The sequence below is a fragment of the Sipha flava genome, unplaced genomic scaffold, assembly GCF_003268045.1.
Source record: "Sipha flava isolate LNK unplaced genomic scaffold, YSA_version1 299_pilon_pilon, whole genome shotgun sequence".
Taxonomy (NCBI): Eukaryota; Metazoa; Arthropoda; class Insecta; order Hemiptera; family Aphididae; genus Sipha; species Sipha flava.
Genome location: NW_020272971.1, coordinates 1,660,807 through 1,687,924, shown reverse-complemented (window position 1 = coordinate 1,687,924; position 27,118 = coordinate 1,660,807). Strand labels below are relative to the sequence as shown.

The 27,118-nt window shown below is 31.5% G+C and overlaps 4 protein-coding genes across 9 annotated transcripts; 3 read left to right on the top strand and 1 right to left on the bottom strand.

Moving 5' to 3' along the window:
• The first annotated feature begins 4,512 nt into the window (after nt 1-4,512).
• On the top strand, nt 4,513-8,491 carry LOC112685930 (transcription factor Adf-1-like). Its single transcript, XM_025557985.1, has 2 exons — nt 4,513-4,983; nt 7,663-8,491. Exons 1-2 carry the CDS (start codon nt 4,851-4,853, stop codon nt 8,268-8,270), a joined length of 741 nt encoding a protein of 246 aa, XP_025413770.1. The 5' UTR covers nt 4,513-4,850; the 3' UTR covers nt 8,271-8,491.
• Nucleotides 5,146-10,895, bottom strand: LOC112685931 (protein ALP1-like). Of its 4 annotated transcripts, none has more exons than XM_025557988.1 (3): nt 10,677-10,895; nt 8,547-8,811; nt 5,146-6,068 (listed from the first exon to the last, which is right to left on the bottom strand). In XM_025557988.1, the coding sequence occupies exon 3, from the start codon at nt 5,919-5,921 to the stop codon at nt 5,301-5,303; it is 621 nt and encodes a 206-aa protein (XP_025413773.1). In that variant the 5' UTR covers nt 5,922-6,068; nt 8,547-8,811; nt 10,677-10,895; the 3' UTR covers nt 5,146-5,300. The 4 variants fall into 3 exon arrangements, with proteins under 4 accessions (XP_025413775.1, XP_025413773.1, XP_025413776.1 ...); XM_025557990.1 differs by having other exon boundaries at nt 8,547-9,027; XM_025557989.1 differs by lacking the exon at nt 8,547-8,811.
• Nucleotides 10,896-11,762: 867 nt separating this feature from the next.
• Nucleotides 11,763-23,595, top strand: LOC112685926 (vesicular glutamate transporter 1-like). Of its 3 annotated transcripts, none has more exons than XM_025557981.1 (8): nt 11,763-11,992; nt 12,222-12,356; nt 12,628-12,821; nt 14,233-14,551; nt 20,043-20,266; nt 20,462-20,608; nt 20,920-21,294; nt 23,301-23,595. In XM_025557981.1, the coding sequence occupies exons 2-8, from the start codon at nt 12,350-12,352 to the stop codon at nt 23,451-23,453; spliced, it is 1,419 nt and encodes a 472-aa protein (XP_025413766.1). In that variant the 5' UTR covers nt 11,763-11,992; nt 12,222-12,349; the 3' UTR covers nt 23,454-23,595. The 3 variants fall into 3 exon arrangements, with proteins under 3 accessions (XP_025413766.1, XP_025413767.1, XP_025413765.1); XM_025557982.1 differs by having other exon boundaries at nt 12,222-12,360; XM_025557980.1 differs by lacking the exon at nt 11,763-11,992 and adding an exon at nt 12,026-12,114 and having other exon boundaries at nt 23,301-23,453.
• A 1,521-nt stretch (nt 23,596-25,116) lies between these two features.
• On the top strand, nt 25,117-26,046 carry LOC112685945. Its single transcript, XM_025558019.1, has 3 exons — nt 25,117-25,448; nt 25,554-25,655; nt 25,759-26,046. Exons 1-3 carry the CDS (start codon nt 25,138-25,140, stop codon nt 25,766-25,768), a joined length of 423 nt encoding a protein of 140 aa, XP_025413804.1. The 5' UTR covers nt 25,117-25,137; the 3' UTR covers nt 25,769-26,046.
• Nucleotides 26,047-27,118: the final 1,072 nt, after the last annotated feature.

Here is a 27,118-nt window from a genome sequence, read left to right as displayed (position 1 = left end):
ATAAGACCGGGCTGGTATGATTGACCCGGAACGACAATCCGCGAACGGGGGGGTTGAACCGGATTGTGACGATTCACTAAAAGGTCGACTAGGGCGACTTCGGCGACGAATCAACACCCCGTGGATTTACCGTGTAATGAAACGGCAAGGTTGAAGATTTTGATATCGAAGTTGGGATTCGAAAGGCGATTGCGGTCGCGTAATGGTGCGGACCGACGCGTATGGACGCCCGCTGTCACGTGGTTGACTGGCTCGTACTGCGCAGCTAGGCGAGCTGACGAGAAACGGTCACAATGATATGGTCGAAAAAGAGAACGCACCAATACTTCGGTGGCGACGCGGCGTAAACGCGACGTCCAACGAAGGAGCCGACGGATTCGATGGGCGAAAACGACGGACAAACACGTGGGAAACACGGTACAACCGCACTGCGTGTACAAACGAGCGAGCGTTTAGGAGCAGCGAGACTCAGGTGTACATAAACGTATGAATGGTATGTTAATGGCGACGGCGCACCGGTTCGCGACGATAAAAAAAGGCATGCGATTCTCATGACCAGTTGCCTAGACGGCCGAAAAAAACGAACGAACCAAAAAAAAAACAATGGCGGCCTGTGTCGAAGACTGTCTCCTCCCCGGGAGTACAGAGTTCGCTCGCTTAATTTTCGGCAGTGGAACAGCAGGGTGACAACCTTGCGACATACGCGTATCGCATACAACCACGCCAAATTCAACACTGAATTGTATACCCAACAATTTTTTTGCTTGAGCCCATGTGAAATAGCGTGTTACTTTGGAACAGAGTAGTGTTTATGCAAAGGCACCAAAAGAAACCGTACGATTTAACAATTCGAAAAATTCAATGATATTCATATTAATAAGTTATTAATATAAATATCATTGAATTTTTTAATAACCTTATTCTGTAACTGTTGGGTTGTTATGGTTCTTATGGCTAAAGTTTTTTTCATTGCAACTTTTTTGTGCCAGTAATATTTGAAAATACTTTTAGTTAGTACATCGAAATAATTATCTCATAATCTAATTGCATTGTAAAGTCTTCTACAGTTTACGGGAAACAAAATATTTTTTAATAATATAATTATTAGAATAATATTGTAAACTGATGTATATTTTATTAATTTGTACGAATATTATCTAACATCGTCAGCAGTTAATAAGAAATAGTAGCGATTTGTTGTGACGATTGGTTTACTTTTTATTTTTCAATCGTTAAGTAAGCTTAACGAGTTAGTCAAGTGATAGTATTGTGTCACTTGGGACTTTTCAAGTTTTTTTTAATATTTTTGTTACGACTGATTAGATATCATTATGTTGATAGTTGTGTAATTTTATTTGATCACCAGAAATGTTTGCACGACATTTGCCCGGTGTATTGTTAGAATTATATCTTATCAAATTCATTAGCTCGTCGTGATGCCAAAATACTTCATGTCGTAGGATTAAATATTATTAAAAACTATTTTATAGATGATTCTCGTTGCAATCGTAGAGAAAGATATATTATAAAAAAAATGGTTACAAACACGTGCATACGACCGAAACGTTCATGACCACGTGTAAGCAATAATATATTTGTGTAATATAGGTAATTTATTATAATTTATATACTATAACATACGAGTACATCTCCAAGATGTGAAATAAAAACCACATTTATGTTATCGAAGCCAAAAATGCATTAGCTTTCTTAAAGCCTAATTAGCCAAGTCGAAAGACCTATTTTGATTGTACCTACAATTGTATGATGGCTTTTAAAATCGAACGCGTAGTGATGAACCTAATGTTCGTTAATTGCATTTTCTGAAAATTGGTGAGTTGAACGTTAGTAAAAAATAATTCTAAAGTAATAGGACGAGAATCTTTAAAGTTAAACATTTGTGACGTACATCAGATTGTGTTAAGTAGGTATATATTTGTGAATGCGTACATTTGTGTTATAATTAATACGAGACATTCGGGTTGTAAAATATTATTGATAGAACGTAGAAATGTTTAGGTCTTAACACTTTGTAAAGTTCTATACAGTATTTATATTGAAAATTTTAAATTTTTTTTTACATTTTTTTCATGAATTTTCGTTGAAAAAGAAATGTTTACGGATACGATCTAATTTTACCGGAAATTTATCACGCACTCGAGGGAGTCGTTTCGTTCCGTGTACCATCAGAGTAAACGCCGTTATTATTGGGTTATTATTGCGGGTTCAATGCGCGTGTTATTCCAGTCTATACACTGATATGTAGGCGATAAAGCGACACAAATAAGTTGATATATTATTTAAAATTGGCGGACTGTCAACCATATGGTTATTTTAAACTTGGAGTGATCGGATTGGCACCGCCACTCGACGTACATATCTTAAAATATGTACCCGAGACAAACGACCGTTGACCGTTACGAATTATACCTGTACTTAAAAGACGTTTTTTTTTTTTTACTTTTCGGTACTGCGGCATCCGGTTTCTTACCAGAGAATGACGGGACGGGTTAAGTTCAAATTACGTAATTATTACATCACTTCAATGTAGATATTATTTACTGCATTTTTTAAATTTAATTAAAGATGGATTATCGATCGTGTTGTTCATCTTTAATCTATAGTGTTTTACATTATTTAACTGAAGAGCTTATATGATTTTCAAGTGCATAGTGTACACTTAATATACATACCTATATTTATTTATATACTTAATAATAAAGTCCAAACAAATACTAGAACTCTTTTATAAAGTTTTGATCATTTTTCTTTCACTCTCCGACTAATGTTAGTTCTATTTTGAAAATGTCATAGCTTAGATTCACGAAAACAAAAATTATATATATATTATCTAACTATATTGTTTATCCACAATAGAAAAAATTATTTGTTAGTACTGTGCCCGTTTATTACTTTATGTCAACTATTATTTTGTTTAAAATGTTTGGATAATTTTGAAAGATATTTTTATATTTTTGTATTACACTATAAAAAAAAAAAAAAAATGATGAAGTATTATCCCTTACAGACCGAAAAGAGTTTTTTCATTATTTTTTTAATTTTCTTCCGAAAATTTAAATTTTATTCGTGTATTTATAACATTAAAAATAAATATTACGCAACAGATATTCCTTGAAGTTACAAATATTAGAAACAAATTCATTAGTATCGCAAATATATACCGAGGAAAAAACTCCAACACTGTAGATATTATAAAATAAAGAAAACCTAAAATTAACATAACACGGAGCACAGTTTTGCCCAATTTCTTAATTTTTTTGGTAAATATAACATCACCTTCAAAAGGCCAGTCTTACAGATCGGTCCGAACAGTGTAAAATAAATATAACGTTGAAAAAAAAACTGAACTCCACGATCCTACCTTACCGGTCTTTAAGAATTATGAACCTATGATCACAATTATTTATTTAAAAATATTTACAATGATATTATTTGATAAAAAAAAGATGAGATAAAGACAATTAAATTATTTTATTTTATCAGGATTTAAAATGTTGATTAAATATTGGGTATTTATATAATTATATGATTCAAGTAAAAATTTATTACTGAAAATGCATGCACATTTATGTTCACGTTTAATGCATTTGCTTGGTCGTTAATCTTAAATTCAAAGTAGTACGGCAATAAGAACTTATTAATTTTACAATTATGTTTTATTTATTTGTGTATACTTGATTATTCTTTTTGGCGAAATAAGTTGCTCTCTTAATTATTGACCATAAAGAAACTATTTTATAAAAATGATATAAATTTTAAAATTATTTAGATACAGTTACGTAAGTATATGTATTAGCACTCGTAGTGAATTTTTTTGGCTCGAAAAACAATAGAAATATGATTTCATGAAATGATAGTACTATGGAAATATATAACTAACCTAACTTCGAATATCTAATCAATTTTCTATGAATGAGGATTTCATAAACACTCGAAAATCCGAACCTACACCGATATACGTATTCGTACATCTAAAACTATAATTTTGTTATAAATTGAAGCTATGAGAGCTCAACTAACCCACAATTATGTTAGATGTTACACAGGAGTTACATGGATTTTTTTAATATTTGAATTTTCAACAATATTTTTTTCCACAAATATATACTATATTTTAGAAATGTGGTTATAAGTAAACAACTATAATTACAGATTTTATTGTATCAAAATAGTACACCAGCAAAATGTTGAATAATAAGGATGGAAAATAATTTAATAGGTTTGGTTACTTTTGTTCTCATAGTCTTAATTATTCATTGTGAAAATAACGGAAAACTATAAAAACGAATAATTATGATTAACATATATTTAATTTAAACAGTCTGAAAACCGCTTACATTTACTATACGTTTTACTTGAAAGGAATGAATGGCGTTCACGTGTTGTTCACAAAACGCGAGCGTGAACGCAACGAACGCGCTTTCCAAACACAGCTGAATAATATTGATAATATCTGCGACAATACAGCTGTAATCATAGCGCTCATACCGCATAACAATTTTCTTGAGTTAGATTACATTAAATATTTATTTCAGTAAAATGTACAGTTAAGGTATATTTACATACAGCAGTGACGTGACAGTACCGTGACAGTGTCGTCACCGACCCGTGATTCCACCGACAAGATAAAAATATTATGTTGGGAATTTCTAATGGTATAATGTATAATTTCAGATTTTTTTGTTCTCATTCGTTCGGTGCGTGATCGTGCCGATGCAGTGTTGTCACAGTCATCGTACAGTGAATTTGCGATTAATTGCCGACGATATTTTTCATATTTTGCGGTCGTGATTTTTGTTGTATTTTATCGACTCTGACTTTTTGAAAAAATGAACGACAAAAAACTTATAGAGTTAGTACGGAAGTATCCTGTATTGTATGATTTATCTCATGCAAAATATATGGATACAGATTACAAGAATACTATTTGGAGTAAAATAGCAGAAAAAATCGAAACAGCTGGTAAGAAATACGTATTGTATAATAAGAAATACATCAAATATATTATTCATTATGTTGTTATTATTATTAATACTGAATATAAAATACCATATGGTCTTAGGTTATAAACTTATAACATATTTTTATAATAATACGAATAATATTTTTAAATCGTCCGTTTATTTCTCATATTATCTTAAATTTAAGTATTTTATATCCAAGGTAAAGACCCAATCTCCGAATTAAAGTAATCTGTAAATATTTCTCTAACACGAAATGCGTCTGTCATTGCGTTCCCTCCTTGCAAATTTAAATTTTGTAGTGTATTACCGTTACTTCTAAAATCGTCTTGTTGAGTTACCTACGTAATTGTAAGTATACGAATCGTATTTTTTAATGAAATTATGGAGTAAACAAGTGGTCAAAATTATGTAATCTACATGTTTTGGAAATGCCTGAATTCGTCTATTGTAGAGTCTAAATGTTTGTGTAAGTATACTGAATGTGTTTTCTGATGTCCTCCTGGCACGATTCAAACGGTAATTGAAGTTGCACTTCTGGTCATCAAATTTGTCCCCGGAATAAGGTCGCATCAAATAAGGTTTTAGAGGAAATGTCTCATCACCTACAATAAGATATGGGACTTGTGTATCCGTGTTGGGTATGGTAGAATTACCTGGAATATTCAATGACCCACGATAAAGTACTTTGCCTAAATTTGAATTCGCAAACACTCCTCCATCACTACTCTTGCCGTATGCCCCTACATTAACAGCAATACAATTACAATGAGCATTCAAAAGAGACAACAAAACTACAGAGAATGCCTTTTTATAATTAAAAAATGTTGTTCCTGTATTTGGAGGGGCTTGAATAGTAACGTGTTTTCCATCCAGAGCACCTATACATTCCGAAAAATTCAACATAAGAAAAAAATCATTAGTAATGTTCTTCCACATTTATTCGGTCGGTGTTTGGCATCAAATCATCCATAAGATTTTCAGAAATTATTTGACAGGTTTCTCGAACGATCTTGTAAACTGTACCATGCCCCCATGCGATAGCTAAACGAAATTGTTTTAAGCGAATCACCCGTGGCCAAATATCTATAAAAAATTACATTAGAAATGAACAATCAAAATATTGGAAAACATTAATATTCTTAAAACATTTCAATTTATTTTCACTCAAAAGAATTATTTTCTACTGGATTGGTTTTACAAATTTGTTTTTTTATGTTTTTTTTCGTATGAATATAATTGTTTTTAATATTAATTTTCTGGTAAAAAGTTGCAAAATTAAATATTATCTAACACGTATGATTTTTTAAAAGCACTAAAAAAAATATTTGCCACATATTTCTCTAATTACCAGGGCTAGGATGCAACAGCCTGTTTTTTTGCGACTTCTGATATTGATTTATTGATTTTGTCAGTAATGTCCACGAACCACCTCGTGATAACATAAATTATGATATTTTTATTTTGCATGTTATTGCATATTTTGGACAAAATGCATATTATTGTATAAATTGAATAAAATTAATATTATTGCATATTTCGAATATAAGAATATGAAAAATTAATGTTTTATAGTATATTTCGTAATTAATATTTATAATCAGAGGCGAATTTATCTTTTTTATGGCTATAGGCACCAACAATATGCCACCTCTATAATAGGTGAAGAAGTTATATCACCCCTTCCAAAATACCTAATCTAAATATTAAATATATAAAAGTATGTATCTACATCCATTTGAATTTTTAGACTATTTTTTTCGCTTTTATTAATTAGTCTACTTTGAAATAATGTCAATGGATGTCCACTAAATTTTAACTAAAACAGATTTTCATAATAACAGCATAGGATTATTAATATACAGTCGAAATAGTAATATAGTGTGGCAGTGAGTGTATTTATATTTTCCAGGAATTTCGACGATAACATATTAACAAAATGCATGTATTATTATACAATTATTTTTCGTATATTTAAAGTAATTAATTTACCAATTTTTTTCCATACGTTTGATATTTTTTAATAAAACATAACAAAATTAGCCGCCCCCAAATGTTGCCTCCCTAGGCAGCTGCCTACAGTGCATAATGGGAAATCTGCCTCTGTTTATAATTTAATATTCATATTTCGTATTTAATTCTAGCCCTGCTAGAATAATTAAAGTATAAAACTTGGTTTTCTTGTCAAACATAAATTTTATTTTAAATTATTTTATTTTATTTTATTTCTCAATTATAATATATTAAGACAAACAGCCAACCACTGATGCATTTTGTATATTTTGGTAAATAAAATGCATATTTTACAATTTTTTATTGCATACAAATCCTAGCCCTGCTAATTACAGTCCAATTTATATACTGTACTCGATAAAATTTTTTATATGTATTTTAAATAAACTATTTTATGTAAAATTTCAGATTTTTATACTTGTTTTATTCCATACAATTTTTAATTTTTTGGTTTTAAGATCTAAAATGCTTGATTAAGTTTCTTAAAATCACTTTTTGAGTACAATACTATTTCATTACATATTTAAAAAAAATCACAGTGGGATAATGAGTTTTTTTTTTTTTTAGCAGTAGTTATCATTTTAAATTTTGTAATATGCTTTAAGAATATATATAAAGTACATAATATTATATGTTATGTGAATAAATTGTACGAATATAATTTCAGGGCCTTCGGCAAAAACTAGGTGGGGAAATATAAGAGACAACTTCAGAAAATCTATGAAGAAAAATAAAACTGTGAGTGGTCAAAAGGCGAAAATAATAAAGCAGTACAAATATGCACAGCAGTTAAGTTTTATGATAAAATTCTTTGATGAGAGGGACACAATGTCAAACATTGATGACAAAGTCTTAAATGAAAATAATAATGTTGATGATGATGTTAATAAATCAGAACCTAACAAAAATGAAGAATACTCTCAAAACTATACAACAGATGAAGTTGATAATCCTGTGATTGTAGAGTCACAAAAATGTCGTCTTTTGTCGAGTTCAAAATCATCAGGTTCTTCTCAATTTTCTACTCCAAGGAAGAAACCACAACACTCGGTACCAGACGTTCCTCCTTCAAAGACAGCCGCTGCTACTGTTATGCAGTACCTCGTAAAAAAAAATGAAAGTAAGCTACCATTGGAACCACAACATCCTGTTGACGCTTTTTTAGCAGGAATAGCTCCAGCTTTGAAAAAATTAACCCCACGCTACTGGCATTACGCCAAGTCCGATATATTTGCTGCCGTTCAAAACTATGAGTTGAAAATTATTATGGACTAGGAACAATTTGCGCAGCCATCTCCTATTTCAACGTATTGTACTTCATTATACTCTGAACAACACTGCCCTGCAGACCTTTCTTCATCAAATGATTCTCCTACTTCAATAACTTCTTCTTTCACTAATTCATTAAGTGATTAAAACCAAGACTTTATTGCATATTTTCAAAAATATTAATGTCAAAAACTTTATATTCTTTTTTTGTGTGTTAAAAATAAATCAGTGTGTATTATATTAAATAATATTTATATTTGTAATTTTATTTGTATTTGTAACCTCAAACAAACTGCAAGCCGTTCTCTTGGTGCAATAGCTTTTCTCCAGTATGTGTCTTGTTTTTTTATGTTGAATGAATTTTCCGACATTCTAAAGTGTTCAAAAAACTTTGTTCCATCATCCATCAAATCCTTATATAGAGTATAAAATTCCCCTTCTGTTGACCTCTTCTTTAATGCCTGATGAACCCATAAACGCTTTTTTTTTACTACATCTTCTTCCTCATCTTTGTCCAAAATCAAAGCAATCATCAAAAGATCATTGTCTGAAAACAAAGTCATCTTAGCAGATATAATGTACAATACTCAACAACGGGTGAACCACTAACCATTGTGAACAGAAATTATAGACGGTAGAATCCCGGAACGAGCACGGCACGGTTACGTTTGTTAATCGTATAAAACTACGTTAAGTTTATATACTTTGTAACGAGCGCATCCTGCAAGCTCACCCAGCATAATATATTTTTGATTAAATAAACCTTAGAAAATTATTGAAAAATAAAAATATATTTAAATTAAAAATGTACTAACTGTTGTTCGTATGTGGCTAACTGCCAAGATCGGATTATGGTCATAATATAATAGGAGCTGTTACTTATGGTGAGATCCTTTCACCCAAAACAATTTAGTTTTTTTATTCATATTTCGTAATTTATAAATATGTATACTATATTTATATATTGCAGTATAGTTACAAATAATTTTTAAAACAATACTTTATATTTGCTGGCCAACGATTATAAAACACATTTTAGCCCCTTTCAACTCGCTACCAGGGGTTACAGTGCCCCTTATCGCCCTTGATTCAGCCTCGTTAACGGTGTTTCAAGACTCTAAATACTTAATTTATAAATATATTATCTCCGTACCCAATCAAAGATTGTAACATTTGCAGTATAGTTATCTTTACGAGTGTTTTCGATAACTTTTAAGGCATAGGTACTTATGTATGCGAACACGTTTCATATGGCGTACAGATATTTTCGAAACATATCAATATTAGTTATATTTTATTACTCATATTGTTTTAGAAATTTATAATATAATAAAAATTAGATAATATCTTATTACGTATATTACACGAAATACCAATTAAATGTGCTGCTTAGATCGATAAAACTAACATTTTTGCAAAAAAGTCACGATATAAAATGTAATAATTTCGTATAATCTTTTCTCTGACGCATGCAGTGTAAATACAACTTTTTTAAAGTATTCGCGTGACCGAGTGTTAGGGTAGTCCCTGGCTTATAATATCTGAGGTATAACAATACACTACTTGGAAAAAATTAAACGCTTATCCATAATATTGTGACATACCGTACATGTACGAGTATAACAATTATAATATTGTAACATTGCAAATGGGTTCATCGTTTTCTACGTACAATTTATTTCGTTCTTATTCAACAGAAATCTTCCAGAAAAAATATCAGGTATGAAAAATTCATACTTGATCGAAGCGATTTTCACACCAGCACTATTAGTATAAGAGCATTCAGATAATGTTCAGAGTTCTATAATTTTATTGACACTCAATTATCGTTTACTAAGAAATTCAACTGCAGTTGATTCAATTACAGAAAATGCTTTGCTAATATTAGGGTAAACTGTACAATTTTAAATAAATAGATTACAAAAAGCGAAAAAATGAATCATTATTCTAACTGCACCAAAAAATCAATGAATGGTCCGGTTAAATCGAACACGAAAACAATTTATTTCTTCGTGGTTCAACATTTAAAATTAAAATTTTAAACCTTTTTGTACCCTATTTTAGTTGTATACTATGTATATACATTTTATTTAAGTATTTTCGTATAGGTACAATTTATGTTTTAAAATCTTAAAGATAAAAGTAGACCAAATAAATGAATTACTGAGAAACATGATTTTGTTTTTTTTTTCAAATAATTTTGTAGTACCTGGTGTTTGATGATAGATTAAAAATCATACGAGCGAATCGGTTGGACGAGATTTTCCCAAAAACTTAAAAACGAAAAATATGAAATTTCTGTTCATGTACATGTAACCAAACAATAGCGGAAAAATTGCACAAAAAATGTGCTTCAAGTGTTATATGAAAATTTTAAATATATATCACGAGGTATTAATAGTTTTTAATTACCTTTTTCCGTGTAAAATGCCCTTTAAGTTACATCAAGTCACGAGCGTTACATTCAGGTATTCAGTGAAAAAGCTATTTAAATTATAAACTCTTGAAGTGTATTTTTAAATTTTTTCGTACTCAGCAATATAATTTTGTGGTTTTCAGATTGAGACAATGTTTTTGATTCTCATACATGCTATTTACTCGGTGTTACAACAAAGCAACGTGTTTGGATTGCTAAAGAGTTACGAAAATACTGAATGCATTAATAAATAAAACTGTAAGTAATTTATTAGGTAAGGTAAAAGCAATAAATATACGATATCTGATAGCCGATAATGGAGTGGAATTTCAGATAAGTTACGCATTATTGTGCACTATATTAAACACGGGCAGCCGTGATGTGTTCACTAACTCTGTAAGTCCCGATGATTTTGCGAGAAAAAAAGTCGAATATGTACATTTCCATAGAATATGCTGCAAGATGTTCGTTGTTCGAATTCGGTCAAAATCCGTTTGGACTATATTTTTATTCATTAACGTAGTTCAAATTTAAAAAGTTCTGAAACAAAATCAAATAATCAAGTAGAAGCTTTAAACATTATTTATAGGGACGCAATTTTATTGTTACACAACAAATAATTATATCAACATTTGACAGGTGATTTTACTTCTTAACATCATTGTAGCACAAAATCTAAAATCGATAGTCGGTGAATTGTTAATGTTATTGCTTATTGGAAATCTCTTCGTCAACACTAGCTAAACTACAAGCCCGAAAGAATACGATATGTTGTATTATGTATACCAACAAAGCGTATTGAGCTACTATAGTGTCGACAAGATTTTTCGTTAAAAGCGGAAAACAAAAAAAATCAATTGTTGGCAATCCTACAGCATTTACAATTTAACATATTTACGCTATTGTATTACTATTTATTATTATCATGTGTATCACCTTGATAAAAATCACTAACATTCTCGCTATCAAATCGTTGCCAATATAACACTAACGCACAATAGCTATACCATAGGTCACTCACAATAATAATAATATTTTATCAACTGTATATATATGGCTGCGGGTGTTATAATTCAATTGTTGTACACACTCTTTGTACCGGTTTAATATTCTCTTTATACTATTCAACAACAATTGGTGAAATGATAACTGTCGTCATTGCTTCTGAAACACGTTATTGTGTAACGTTAAGTACGGACGCGCAGTAAGATCAACGCACGGACGTGCTTAGAAACTTCAAAGTGGCATGCGCACGAAATCACGCTGATAGTACGATGAAATCGGTTCGAAACGAAGTTGCTGATTTTGGGATGTAAATATACGTATAAAATAAGTATTTATTTTTTATATCGCAACCATTATTGGCATTAGTTAATAAATCCTTGTTGAGAACTGATGGATTTCCGAGGATTAATACGTTATATACATTTAAAAGTTAAGATTAATGATATGCAGATGTTTTAGCTTATTTCTGCTCTTTAAATATTGCACGCATAATCAAGTCATAAATTTTAAGATTGCATTTATTATCATATTTGCAGTACGTAACCTATCAACAACAGTTTTATTCCTCTACATAATATTACAATATAGTGGCAAGTTGTACCTGCTTACGGGTACGTACTTTGTGATCGAAGACACGAGGAGACAATACATTGGAGGTTGAAAAATGCAGAGTCGGTAAAATGTCAAAAATAATCGTCGTTTATACGATTCGATATAAGGACTAAGTCTAATTAATTTTAAGTGTTAAAATATATATATATATATTTAATCATAAATACATTTCAGTCTAACCGTCCGCGTCAATAACAGTTTGTAACCGTCCGTCGCAGACGTTCATACTTTACCAAAGACTTATTCCTTACGGTCGATCGATAAATTAATTATTTGTTATGAACGCGTGATTATGTACGTAGCATATTATTGTTTGCTGTGCGATTTCAGAACGAACAATATTATGGTACATGACCTTTTGGGGTTTTGCAATGAACTTCATGCTTCGAATGAATCTCAATATAGCAATAGTATCGATGGTCCGACAAACCACAAAACTTAAGTATTACGAGTTACAAAATGAATCTTACGAACACCACAGTTCACCGAATGCATCATCATCATTCAATAACATATTAAACCAGGTGAGAACTATTTGTTAAAAATTAATTACGTGTCCCGTCGTTTTTATCCGGTGCTTTGAAAATTAATTATTAAAAGTTGGTATCATTATATTAGTTGCATTTAATGCGTTTTTGAAGGAATAAAATCTTTATTTGTTTACTACAATTTAAACGTTTCGTTGGTAAATGAAAAATTTTTATATTGAATTATAAAAGCGCGGTTTCTCACTGTTAGCACGAACATTTTTATAACCTGCGGCGATGTAGGGCGATCATAATCTATTTACGCATACATATGCATTTTTAAAATAAAATATACACAAGCATTAATCTTTTGACAATTTCGGGAATGAATTATTTAATAAAATAAGTATTCAGAGAGACGCGAAGTTATCTAAATGTTTTCTTTCTTCCGTAACCAAGCCTAGGCGCTCAACAAAGTGGAGACGAAAAACATTATGTACGAGAGAAACAAATATTTACAAAATTATTGATTTGTCTCGTTTTTTCACATTCTAGTAAAAGCTCTGTTGCGTCGCATTGCTGTTTTTAAATTTAAAACAATAAACCATTATATAAGAATATTCGATTTTATTAACAAGCGCTTTAGATAACATTTTTATTTTAACTATGCCAATATTTATTAACATACATCATATAATATACATTGCGTGTATCATATAATTTATACGTATTAATAGTATACATAGATTAATCTGAACTTGAGAGAAGATATCATTCCTCGTGATCCCTTTTAAAAATGTCATTGAACCCACGGTATACACTAAAATGTTTTTGAAAATTATTACTATATCAAAAAATATCTTAAATCCTTAAAATAAATACCTTGTATTTTAACGGAAAAGCTTAACTTTCTTTTAATTCAAATACAATTTGATATATTTAACCATCGTAAATCAAACTTTCGACACTATTATACAGAATAAGTAAAAATAAATTTTTTTATATACATTTTTTTACTCTGTTTAATTTTGTAATATATTTTTAACAGTTGATTATATTATGAGCTCTATGATAACGTAATGTTAAGTAAGTTTTCTAATACTTTCAGAATACTAGTTCAGTGTTAGTAAAAAAAGAAAGAAACTCTAATAAATATTTTAAAAATTAAAAAAAAACTATTGAAAATTTACTATTACTTATAAATCATTAGTAATAGAAAATGTTTAATAGTTTAAAGTAGTTTTATAAGTTATAACATTACGAATGATTAAATTTTTCATAGAAATTCGCAATTAATACTTCATATCGCAACCGTGTGAACCGCATAAAAATTAAAATATGAATCAAATAAGCTTTTATCTTTGACCGGGATCGGATCGCGATCGGATGAAATGTGTCACGCTGCGTTTGTATCGATCGACTTGCGCAATGTGTTAACTGACGCTACAAATGATTTGTTCGATTGTAGGAAAATGTTTTCGACTGGGACGAACGGCAGCAAAACACAGTCAAAGGAGCGTTCTTCTGGTTGCACATGGTACTACAAATTCCCGGTGGCTTGCTGGCTCAAAAGTTCGGTGCCAAATCCATATTCGGCTTCAGCAACGGTTTGGTCGCGCTTCTCACCTGCGCCATCCCGTTCATGGCGAAATTGAACTTTGAGGCACTGCTACTTCTGCGAATCGTCCAAGGGCTCATCGCCGGGGTAGCGTGGCCGTCGATGCAGGCGATGACGGGAAAATGGATTCCGCCGCACGAGCGCAGCCGTTTCGTGTCAGCATATTTCGGTACGTATCCAATGCGCCCAGATCACACGTGATCCGGACAAAAGCTAGTTGGGAGAGGGGAAGCGGCGGGAAGTTCCTGCGCCCCGGGCGGGATTCTTGGGAAGGGACGAAAATGGAAAATTTGCGTTCTATGTTAAAAATTACAACAATCGATGTTATATACTAGTATTTTATTTGCAACAACTTTAACGTCGTTTACATCAATCGAAGCACACGTTAAAAACAATACCTAACAATTATAATTTTTTTTTTTTAACTGAAAATACATAAGGGCGCAATATTATTGGTTGCTACGGCACCACATGCAATAGTCGTGGGTACCGAATAATTTCAATACCCGCGATCTGCATTCCACTTTCCGCTGGAAGGAAAACGTGCGTCGTACGATTAGGATTTATTGAAAAATGAACCACAGCATTGCAGTGGCGGGCATCCATCCACATTTTAGTTGGTGGTGCAAACACGCATTAACCTAACTATCTCTGCCTAGACACCGTGTTCATATTCGATGAATAATATTGAAAAATATTCAATGAGATACCTACTATCCATACTACCGACCGAGTGCAAGTTTTTCAAAAACGTACGGACCCGGTGCCCATCAGGAAATCTTATGATGGTGCAGATGCACCGCCTCGAGTACGTGTTCGGAGCCACTGCAATATTGTGATGCAGATGTCCACGCTGAATCGGGCGCTCGGGAAAAACTCGGACACGTGCGTCGGCACACCGCGTAACACGCTGCAGTTTTTTCACAATTCGTGACGACGTGCACTCGTCCACATCCACAGTCATATTCGAACGCGCGAATCATCGACAATATTGTATATAATACTAAGTGTAAGAACACCGAAAAATAACATAACATGTTTAGTCAGGTTACGTTAACATACGATTTATTTGCCCTTAAATCATCAATAGATAGTACATCGTTTGTAAATAATTTTTATGATTATCTGTCTTTTTTAAGCAATGCTTGAGCTATAAACGGAGACTAATACGTTTTTAATTAATTTACAACAAATTATTAAGAACAATTACAGATACATTAAAATAGATTTAGAAAATATAAGGTATATTAAAGATATAGTTTATTATAAATATAATTAAAACTGATATTAACTATATAGAACTTAAATATATTACCAATATGAAACTAAAAAGTTTTAGCTCAAATCTAAAAATAACTATTTATATATAAGTATAATATTTTTAATGTTTCTTTGAATACTATGTATGTTTTTTTTATTCTGAATAGGAATTAAATTGAAATACGTAGGGTCTAAATATGATTGACCAAAAAATTTGTTTCCATATTCATTGAAATAATATACAATAAATGCTCTCTTTATTCACAAGTGAATTACTTTTATTACCAGTTTTTTTATAAAGGTATTTAATTGGTAATACACTCAGATTTTTGTCGTTTTGATTTGTCGATCCTTCAATAGAGTACTTTTATTCAAACAGATTCTAAAAATATTATTTTGATTGGCTTGAAGTTTTTTAGTACACTAACATTCAAACCACTCCACACTGATAGTTCAAATTGAAGAATTGACTGATATAAAACAAAGTATACTATACCTACGTGTTGATTGTTTAATATAAATATATAAGTTACACCACGTAATTTTCCAACGAAGTTATGAACATCTAAGTTCCACTTTAAATTTTTATCCTACATAATACCCTGATAACTAATTCTTGTCACTTCTTTGGTAGATTTACAATTGCGTTGATTACAAATATTGCCATCACTAAAGTAATGTATTGTAATTAAAATCAATTAATTAATTAATTTGAGTTAAATTCCTATTCAATAGTCGTTTATAAACCTTTTCTTAACCAATTGTAGCATTAGTGCGAACGCTTTCCTAATAAATGTCTGAAAATAATCTCCACGATATATCCACGGATTCGATCGCTACGGTATGATTGCATGAAACGAAAGTTGCGTATTATGGACACTGTTGTTTTTGCTCGTGCGGCAATGACGCGCGCGCACCGTGTGATGTATCATGGATGAGTTATAGGGTTTAGACGGGCGGGGTAAACGATGATGAATTCGCGCGGTCGGCTGTAGAGGTACAAGAACGCGTCGGATCCAGTGCCGGTGGAAGGGCAGAAGGGGCAGCTGCCCAGGGGCCCGCGCCTTACATGGAATTTAACAATTTGTAAGCCTACCATGTAATATCGTTTTTAAAATCAAATAACAAGTCCCTCCTGGCACATGAAAATGTACATGGTATTTTAATCCCTAAATTCAATATTATGTTTAGTAGGTACCTTTATTGTAGTGCAATTAGTATAATAATAATAAATTAATAAATGATAGTATATTGTTGACGCTTTGACGATAAGATATAACATCCATTTTTACATAACTTATGTATATAAGAAAAATATGGCCTACGAGTACTAGAGCGATTAATGAAATATATTTTGGTTTCACGAAAAAAATTTCTAGGGCCCCATAACAAAATCTGCCCCGGGTCCCGTAAAATCTCCCACCAACGTTGGTCGGATCGGTCATTTAGGTTCGTGTGCGAGTTGCGATGGAACGTATTGCGTACACGCGTCAATCACACTGTAGCTCGGTCGCACTCTGTACAACTGTCCGTTCATCGCACAGGTCGTAGAGCCAAACATCTCGGCCCGAGTGAATCGTGTCAACGGGTTTCACACAATCGTTTACCTGCACCGCGTGGGTCAAATCTATGGCTGCGCACAGTGCACAGGTGGCGATCATTTTTTACACAGACGTGTGCACAGTAAATATGTATTATTGTAATTCGTTTGGCATTAATAACGATCTATTACACTAACCTCTCCCCGTCCCTCTGATTCCCATTAGTCATCCCGTATGGACCGAATTTTTTCTTTTGCTAAACGTGAATGGGTGCGCACAACGCATAAAATAATATTCTATGAATAGTCCACTAATTTCGTTCTCTTTTGATATTTTAATATTCTGACCGTTCGACCTAGGATTTCAATAAATGTACCTAAATAAGTTTTTTATAGTGTTCGTCGTAGTGCTTAATCATAAAATGTGGTTTAATTACGCACTGTTCTATAATCACGAAATATTTTCATTCTTCGGGAACATTATAAACCTTAGCCGTTTTAGACCATTTATATTTAGGTTATCATCATCGACCTTTATTTAAAACTATCCAAAGTCTAGCTTTTCGATTTTAATTTTATTATTTTTTACTGAACAAAAACATACGATTTGTTGCTTGTATATTATTACATTATTTTTCAGATATGAAACAAATGCTGGCTTTTAAGAGTAATTTTAAATGTCTAACCCTTTTATTTTATATTAAAATAAAAATAAAAACAAAACATAATGATATATCTTTAATCAGTGCTCGACTTGTGGAGGGACGCAGAAGGGTGGAGTACCACTTCTAATTTTTAGAAATGTTAGTGTCTTCCCTACTATTATTACGTTATAATTATAACGCGTTTTGGGAACGCAATTTTTTTTAAGCAAATGGAATCCCCCTTCTTTAATTTTGTCAAGTCAAGCACTGTCTTTAATAATGTTTAGTGTATTCAAATTCTAGCCTCGTAATTTTTTTTTCAAGTATGGAAAATCAGTAAACTATAATAATATGTTTTCTTTTGTGCCTCATAATATAATGGGTATTAAAAATATGAAATTACCTATTTATTTTTAAATTTAAAATTAGAAAATTATAAATATCGAAAATTAAAATTTGATTATAATTTGTTACTACTCCCTTTTAGAAACCTACGCTTTTGATTATCTCTTATATTATTTATAATACCAAATATGATATTTATTAATTTCACCCACGTGGATATTTGATATCAAACTTCGTAAAATAAATGTACGCTACATTACTTATCGAAAACGATATACATTATAATTGTGTAGGTAATTGCGTAGTCATCTGAGTTCGACGAGTTCAGGATAAGTAATCTTCATCACTGTAATGTGTTTCAGCGTTTGCAATAGGTGTATATAGTTGCGTAGGTAGTGGTGTGGGAGGACACGGTGTAAGATGATAAAATTAATTATTTTCCGCAAATCAAATTAAATCACGTCACCGGTTGTCTGCTATTATTAGCATAATACAAAATGTATTAAAATAGAAAGCAAGTGGCAAGTCAATCGAAATAACAAAATTTAAACATTAGCAAACGTTTTAGTATTATTCTTAAATTTTAAATGCCATAATCAAGGATTTGATTATTTTTGGGAAGTCACATTGAAGAATAAATCATTAGATGTATGCAATTTATACAGTAAAAATGTTTACGAATAATATAAAATTATAAGTGGAAAAGTACTCTAGATATTAATACAGTAAGACTCGCTTAAAACGCTGTTTTCCGTCGGTCCCTGGACATTTCCTATACTAGTCAATACTATCCTGTACTAGTCATGTGAAAACTACTTGTTAAGACGCACAGTTTTTCACTATCTTATAGGATAAGAAGCTCTGTTGTTCAATAGATTATGATTAAATTCAGTAATTATGTGAAAATAAAAATAAAAATTTTACTCATATATTTATCGTTTTATTTTATCATACTACATACAGTATCCTAATGATTGGATACGTATTTCGTTGTATTATGCGACGATTAAGAAGAGCTAGACAATTCAATACCTACTCCTACAGTTATTTCTGGTTTACAATATCTATCAGAAATTAGAAAAGTATTGTCCTCTGTAAAAAATGACGAAGAAATGTTTGGTTATGTCAACAAAATCGAAAACTTTATTGCTGAAACCTACTTTCAGAATCTTAAACAAACAAAAATAGATAATTTATTTAATATGTAATGGAATAGAAAAATAATAGTATAAAAATACATATGTATCAATGTACAAATAAATAATAAATATAATATGTTTACATATTATGTAATAAATTTAATAATAATAAATATATATAATTATAGTTTATAAATGTCTTACCTGTTTAGTTATATACAATAATAAAAAAAATAAACTCGATATTTGAATCACAATATTTTTTTTCAATTCTCGTATAAGACGCTTTTCCATTTAAGACGCTCTAATGATCTGATCCCTTGAAAAGCGTTTTAAGCGAGTTTTAATGTGGTACCACTGATCTTGAAATATTGCGAATTAACGACATTAGTGGTTCATTTTCTGTGTAAGTGACGTGATTAGTGTTTGAAGTGTTAGAGTAAATTTCGTAGTTGAATAGTCTACGTGGGTATAATATTCTAATCCTACATAAAAATATTCTATTTCCTTAACCGAATTCGGCTAGCCAATGTTTTCTTTCGTTTAAGATGCTTAAGACATGCTCAATATCTAAATTTACATATTACATATACAGCGTGTCGTACGGTGTCGTAAATGTTTTGATAAAATCGCACATTTTTTGCCCGTCAAAATCTGCGAGTTTCGAAAGACTTAAGCCTTAAAAAGTTACATCTCATGTGTCGCAAATATCATAATTTTATTATATTATAGGCACGTCCGTTGGAACTGCACTGACGTACATACTGTGCGGCTACCTGATGGATTGGATGGGCTGGGAGAGCATATTTTACGTTACAGGACTGATTGGTCTGCTGTGGCACGCATGCTGGACTTATCTCATATACGATTCGCCGAACACGCACCCGACCATAAGCGAGAAGGAACGAAAGTACATCGAAGACAGCCTCGGCAACTGCATAGTGAAAAACATATCCGTAAGCGACCATAACGAAATCGTATTAATATATGTGTTATTTATCAAGTGTCCACCGTTAAATTAAACGAACACTCGCACGTACAGTTATTGAACTGTAAAACAGTTACGGTCACCGGCTTGGATGTTTTTTCAGTGTTTCCTACTGCGCCAATAATTATTATTGTTGTTAATGATCGGTACACGTTTTCCGCAGTCCTCGACGCCATGGAAATCGATCATCACGTCTGTGCCGCTCATAGTGAACATCATATCGCAAATTGGTTATAACTGGGGAATGTACACGATATCATTGCAAGTGCCGACGTATTTCAAATTCGTATTGGGTTTCAATTTGAAACAGGTATGAAACTGTATACCACTTACGCATGTATCGCGAAAGGGATAGGAGATGATTTTCACGAGCAACACGCATTGTTTGGCGGTCGATAATTTTGCGTATCATTTTGAAGTCGTATCATAAGTAGCGTTTCATTTAGCGAAGCGTTTTGTCCGTGTAAGTTGACCGATTAAACAACAGTTTGTGTTGCTTATGTAAACGATCCTATAACCTGTTCAACGCAAAATATTTTTTTTCAACATGTCCGACCACATAACTTGTGCGCTTATACCACGATTAATTTGAAAATTTTTTCCTGTTTCCGTAATGTATAGACGGGGATTTGGTCGGGCATACCGCATCTGTTACTGTGGCCGTTTTCATTCGTTTTCGGATGTGGTTGCGATTACCTGATCAAAATCAAAATCATGTCCATCACGAACGTTCGGAAAATGGCATGCGTTTTCAGCAACATCATTCACGGCCTGTTCATGCTGTTGTTTTCGTTTTCCGGCAATAACGAGACATTCGCCATTTTCAATTTGGTATCCGCCGTAGTCGTAAGTGGTGCAATTTCTTCCGGAGCTCTTCCCGGCATCGTGGATCTAGCACCCAATCACGCAGGCGTATTGCAAGGTATAAACGGAACAATTGTGTTTTGCTGCATCAGCATCTCACCCTATATCGTAGGACTGATCACATTTCAACAGGTAAGCTATATACATAGAAAATTTTTTGGGTGGGTAAAATGCGGATATTTTTTGTTCAACTTATTAAGTATTACTAATCGCTGGATATTTAAGGAAATTAACCTGCAGAACGGTGAAAATAAATATTTTCAATACTGTATGTTCATAGTCTAAATATATATATATTTGCAAGTATTTAACTAAAGATAAGTAGTTATGATACTACCCATAAACACTTAGCAATGTAGGTCACCTATGACATCGGCAGGGGCAAACTGGGTAGAGCCCGGCTCACTGTCCTCGAAATAATAGCAACCCCAAGGGCGTATTTGAGTTGTGGTCATGGAGGGGGAACTAATTTTTTTTCAATACAAACTTAAAAATAATTTACATTTCATTACCTACAGCTCATGTTCCTGTTATAATAATAACATATTATAATGATAGACCACCTAGTAATATATATTCTTAATTATTTATACATACATTTTTTTAAATATAAGGGAGTCTGTAGGGTTTAAATCTCCTTCCATTAGCACAATTTGGCAGGCTATAGGACTTAGCCAAAAAAATTAATTAATTTTACAATTTTTTCCAAATGTAAGGAAAATAATATATTGTAATTAGTTATTAGATAATATATTAAGGCTTTAGTCTATTTTTATAGGTATTAACAAAATAAAACTAAAAATATATAAGTAAATAAGTAAAATATTAATTTTTTAATTTTTTTTTTTTATATTATATTTTGAATTAAATATGAATTATACAATTAAGTATAACAAGTTATCATGAATAAAAGATTTTTCTTTTTAACATTGAAATTTACATGATGTAGGAGGGCTTCCAATGAAGCTACCTACTTTGAATACTAGAGAGGAATAATTTTAATAAAAGAGATCTCTATACCACCTTAATATTGATTCTCTTAATGGCTTAGAAAGGCAGGTCACTGAGTACTGTAAGTCTACTCGCTAGAAGTATACACGTAAAAGTCTAAATAATTTAAGATAATAATTTTAATAACAGTGTTGACAAATTTCGACGAATATTCAAACACGAGTCACAAGTACATAAATTCAATGTATGTACATAGCACTAGATATATACACTTTTAGGATTTTCTCTTCTGATATACGCTTGAAGATCGTTAAATTCACCACGCATATTGGCTGTGCCATCAAATTCTATATACTTTTGTAGCAATTTCTCCCACACCCTCCAGTTTGTTCGTTTCTAGTCGTTTATTATCTTAGCACATGATAACTACACTCCAGCTCTATGGTCTGGATGCCACGACGTTTGTAGTAGGTAATAGAACGTGCTTATGAATATTGATTATACCGTTCCATCATACTGTTTAATTTCTAGTTGATATTTTGCTTAATTATTTTTGTAATTTAGTTAGGCGTAAGCGTAACCCGTAGATACCAGCCAGCGGGCATCGGCCCGTAATATATATATATACGGGAAGCGGCCCATTGTCCTATAAGACAGTAAGCCACCGGCCCAGACCACCCCTGATTTACAGTACTCATACTATTATGAAAAGATATACGAGTAGAGATTGAAATTTATCATTTTTTTTTTTTTTTTTGATTCTGTAATATTGACGTTTCACTGTTAATATCTCATTAAAAAAGTTATCAGGGGAATTATTTCTTCAGTTTTTGCTTTATACGTTTATTGTTTCAAGAACTATTAAAAACTAAAAACAATGTAAGTAATATGCAACAAAATATGTTCACAAATTTACTATAATGCACATGTTTTTTTGTTAAGTTCGACTTAGTGCAAGATATTTAAATATAAAATATACATACCTTACTGTAAAAATAAAAGCCGTTTATTAATTTGACACTGTCAACATAAATTTCTGTTATCAATCACACTATATATTTTTATTTGTATAGCCTTTCATGTTTCATTAATTTAACTTATTTGACCATCAAACATAATTATATATTATACATATAATAATTATTGATACGATGATGTCTATTTTAAGAAAAGTTATGTTTCTATAGCAAACCATTGAACAATGGAAAAAAGTTTTCATCGTATCAGCAGCGGTTTGTTCAACAACAGGACTTGCATTTTTGATTTTCGGCAGTTCAAAATTACAAAAATGGAATAACGTGGAACAAAAGGACTCAAAAGAGATTGAACCCATAGTATGAAGGTTACTCATAGAAATATACAATGCATCTATGATAATTGATTTAATCTATAATCGTGCATCATCTGTCACCATACATTTTATTAATACGATTTAGTGGCATAATTTTGTATTAAAAAAAGCACTTGCTTCCCTCCAGATATATTTTTTAAATATTTAAATAATGGAAGGATATAATATTTTCAAATTCAATGGAATAATATTAAATAATATTTTTTTTAGTTCAAACTTTTTTTTAATAAAAATCAGATGTAAACTGTAAGAACGTAGCTCATTCGGCTCCCGATTTTCGTAAATGACACTCATTTTTCAAAAATATGGATTACTAAAGGCTTCCGTTTTATAAAAAAGAAAATTTCCAAAAGGCTACAGTTTTTCACAACACAAATTCCTTCCCCTTCATACAGACTTAGGGCTGTCTCAAAATAGGTACAATTAAAAATGTGTTGATATTTTATAAGGCTATATTCTTAATAAATTATAAAAATTACATAAAAAATAATTTATTTGATATTGTGAATTTAATTGTATTAAAATAATATTAAATTTTAGCGTTAACAAATAGAATATGTTTTAAAAAAATGTATGTTTATATAAACATCAAAATTGTTATCGATTTTAATGTAGATCTTTATGTATCTATTTGAAGCTCTTATTATTGTCAATAATGTTAATTAGTCATTGACAGAACACACGCTATCGATTAGATATTGATAATATATGAGTCATGTAAGAACGACAGAATACACACAACTACATCGACCATTATGATACTTGCTAAGTACACATTCGTATGATATCGGCTTTAGAATGTAGATTTTAAAGTATTTAATTATTTTCATTTCTTGTCAACTATCTAAGCCGTTTGGAAATTTATCTGTTCGATAACTTTTTTTGACGGTAGATGTTTGTGAATAAGCAAACAATGGTTGGAAACCGTTTGGGATGCACCGAACTGTGGAGGTGAAATGGTTAGGATAATGAAACCTGTAAACCTAACCTAAAAAAATTAAGATGATAAATATACTTTTCAACTAATTTAGGTTCTTTTTTCTAGTCAATATAAATTAAGTTGGTTGAAATAGGTGAAGCCGATGGAGGGAGGGTAAATATTTGAAATAAGTAGTAGGTATTTAATTAAATGAAATAATTATTTTTTAAATTTGGCCTTTACCAATTTTTTATTTTTTTATTGTGCCATTAATACGATTATCTATTTGTATTATTGATACTATACGAATATGGTTGTAGTATAATGTATGAATGTTTTCATTAAAAACGTATGTACTCGACATATTAAACATACACCTAATCTTGTTTATATTGTACTTAATTTTAAACAAAATAAACAATTTAAAATAAAGGCTGCAAACATTAAGTTGTTTATTTTTTGTAACATAGTTACACATAGTTAGTTTTTTGTAAATATTTTGTATTATGTGCAAATATTACTACATGTAGTTATTATTATCCGGCGTTCAATTTATTATCCAATCCAGTTGCATCTTTACTTTCCAATCGGGTATCTTTACACAAATATAAGTATATATTATAAATACCAAATAAAGTCAGTGACGGATATTGTTGCCGTCCGCACGCAAAAGATTTGCTGCTTCTTCGTACATTTTTCAAGTAAGCTGTTTTTTTTATTGATTAACCTGAAATTTAGTTTGGAAGAGAGAAAAATGGTTGAACGTAAAGCGTTAGAAATCGCTTGTAAAAAAAAGGAGAAATTCAGATGTTTATTGTCCAATATAAAGGAAAAATTCAAGCAATTAGTAGCTGATAGTAAGTTATTAACACAACCGTTTCATAGAGATTATTTTCAGCTCAACGAGAAGTTCAGCGTTTTACCCGTAAAAGAAACACAGTCTGAAGCCAAAAAGTTACGTTTGAATTTGGAGCTGGAACACGAAAATAGCCTGTTAGATTTACAACAAGTCAATTATTTTGTTGATCGAGGCATAATACCGAAATTGAAAGTCAAGGGAATTTTGTAAGTATAATTTCGATACGTGTATAGGTAGTACATAAGTTTATAAATAATTAAAAAATAACGATAACATAAATGGTAAACAAGTCTAAAATGTTTCGTTCGTAGAGAAGACAAATTTGTGAAAACATTGGTTAACCGTGAATCGCATCGGAGCATATTTCGTGATTTATTGGACGAATTATTGTCTAAAAAGCATCCGAAACCACAGTGAGTATTTAATAACAATCACAATAAGGTGACAACCGCATTATAATGCCAAATGCGATCATGTCGTGTTCAACGCGACGATTCGTGAAATGTATAAGTGCAGATTTACATAAATCCACCGCGGAAGAGAAAGCAACAAATACAGCGGCAGCCGTTACGTGTCTATAACTTTATTTTTCAAGCAACAGAAATCGTCGATCACAAATATGGAAGCCGACGTGGTTCAATAACCGAACGAAATCGAAATGTTTCTCCGAAGAGTGGATAAAATATACTCGTCCTTACCTCCGGCGATTCAACGTGCCATAGACAAATTAAAAAACCGTGTGAATTTCAAAAAAAATATAACAACGAATATCGAAAACATACGTCAAGAAAACTCACTAGTTTTGTTACCGACGACGAGCCCGCGTTGAAGAACCATGAGAAATCTTCCGATCTGCCTGGCGAACAAACGATTTCGATAGAAGATATATTTGAAGCGCACATGCGCGTCATAGACAAGGTCCGTGGCTTGAATTGTTTTGAACGTACAGTTGATGTTGTGCTGATTGCTTATGTTTTTCATTTGATGATAAATAGATAGATAACTCGATATCAGCTTTCAACGAAATGGTTGTTTATCTGAGAGAACGGAAAATGAGCGTGACACGTGATTATAAACAGTTCAACTTGGACGTTACATTGATAAACCATGAACTGAACGATCCAAAAATAATGACCCCGTCCGATTTTCCTGTTCAGCTGTTAGACAAAGCCTTTACCGTAAGAAAAGAGTTTGTATTTTAGCGTCGAATCACGTGTTTTGCATAGTTTTAGTAAATTATTCTTAAATGTATACAGGTCATAGAACTGTAGTCTGAAAAATACTAATTATTCAACCCATAAATATCATTAATTTTATTATTATTTTTATTACTATCATTATGATTATATTTATTTGTAATTGTTGCTTCACTAAAAAAAAAAAAAAAAAACTTGAAAGATATGTGCAATGAAGAACAAAAAACTGTTTATAACATGTCCGCGGAGAAAAAAAAATTAAAGTGCGTTTTGAGCAGTGTCAAAGAGGTCCTCAAGACCAAAATATCAAATAAATTCAGATGAGAAACCGATTGTGGTTTTCTCGACGACATGGAAATGTCCATAATTGATACTATGATTTTTAATCATAGGTCGAATATAAATATAAATATGGACACAAACCAAATGCTTTTAAAACGAAAAGAAGATATTTGCAGTAAAATATTCGCGTTGCTGCAGAGGGATGAAGTATCAAATCAATTTTCACCCGACAAGGAAACAATTGACAAAATATTAACATGACTAAATTGTATAAATACATTATGAATAAGGATTCTTTAGTTTAATCTAATACTTCTTCATATAACTCAGAAGAATTTGTAGGTTGCTATTTGTCACGGCGACAATTTTGTAACCAAGTTTTTCGTCTTTTAAGGTCT

What these genes read in the sequence shown, in the direction of transcription:
- LOC112685930 (XM_025557985.1), top strand. Translation starts at nt 4,851, where the DNA reads ATGAACGACAAAAAACTTATAGAGTTAGTACGGAAGTATCCTGTATTG. An exon ending in AGAAAAAATCGAAACAGCTG is followed by an intron (nt 4,984 to 7,662) that starts GTAAGAAATACG and finishes ATATAATTTCAG; the next exon opens with GGCCTTCGGCAAAAACTAGG.
- LOC112685931 (XM_025557988.1), bottom strand. Translation starts at nt 5,921, where the DNA reads ATGTGGAAGAACATTACTAATGATTTTTTTCTTATGTTGAATTTTTCG.
- LOC112685926 (XM_025557981.1), top strand. An exon ending in TGGGTTTCAATTTGAAACAG is followed by an intron (nt 20,609 to 20,919) that starts GTATGAAACTGT and finishes CGTAATGTATAG; the next exon opens with ACGGGGATTTGGTCGGGCAT. An exon ending in GACTGATCACATTTCAACAG is followed by an intron (nt 21,295 to 23,300) that starts GTAAGCTATATA and finishes ATGTTTCTATAG; the next exon opens with CAAACCATTGAACAATGGAA.
- LOC112685945 (XM_025558019.1), top strand. Translation starts at nt 25,138, where the DNA reads ATGGTTGAACGTAAAGCGTTAGAAATCGCTTGTAAAAAAAAGGAGAAA. An exon ending in TTGAAAGTCAAGGGAATTTT is followed by an intron (nt 25,449 to 25,553) that starts GTAAGTATAATT and finishes TTTCGTTCGTAG; the next exon opens with AGAAGACAAATTTGTGAAAA.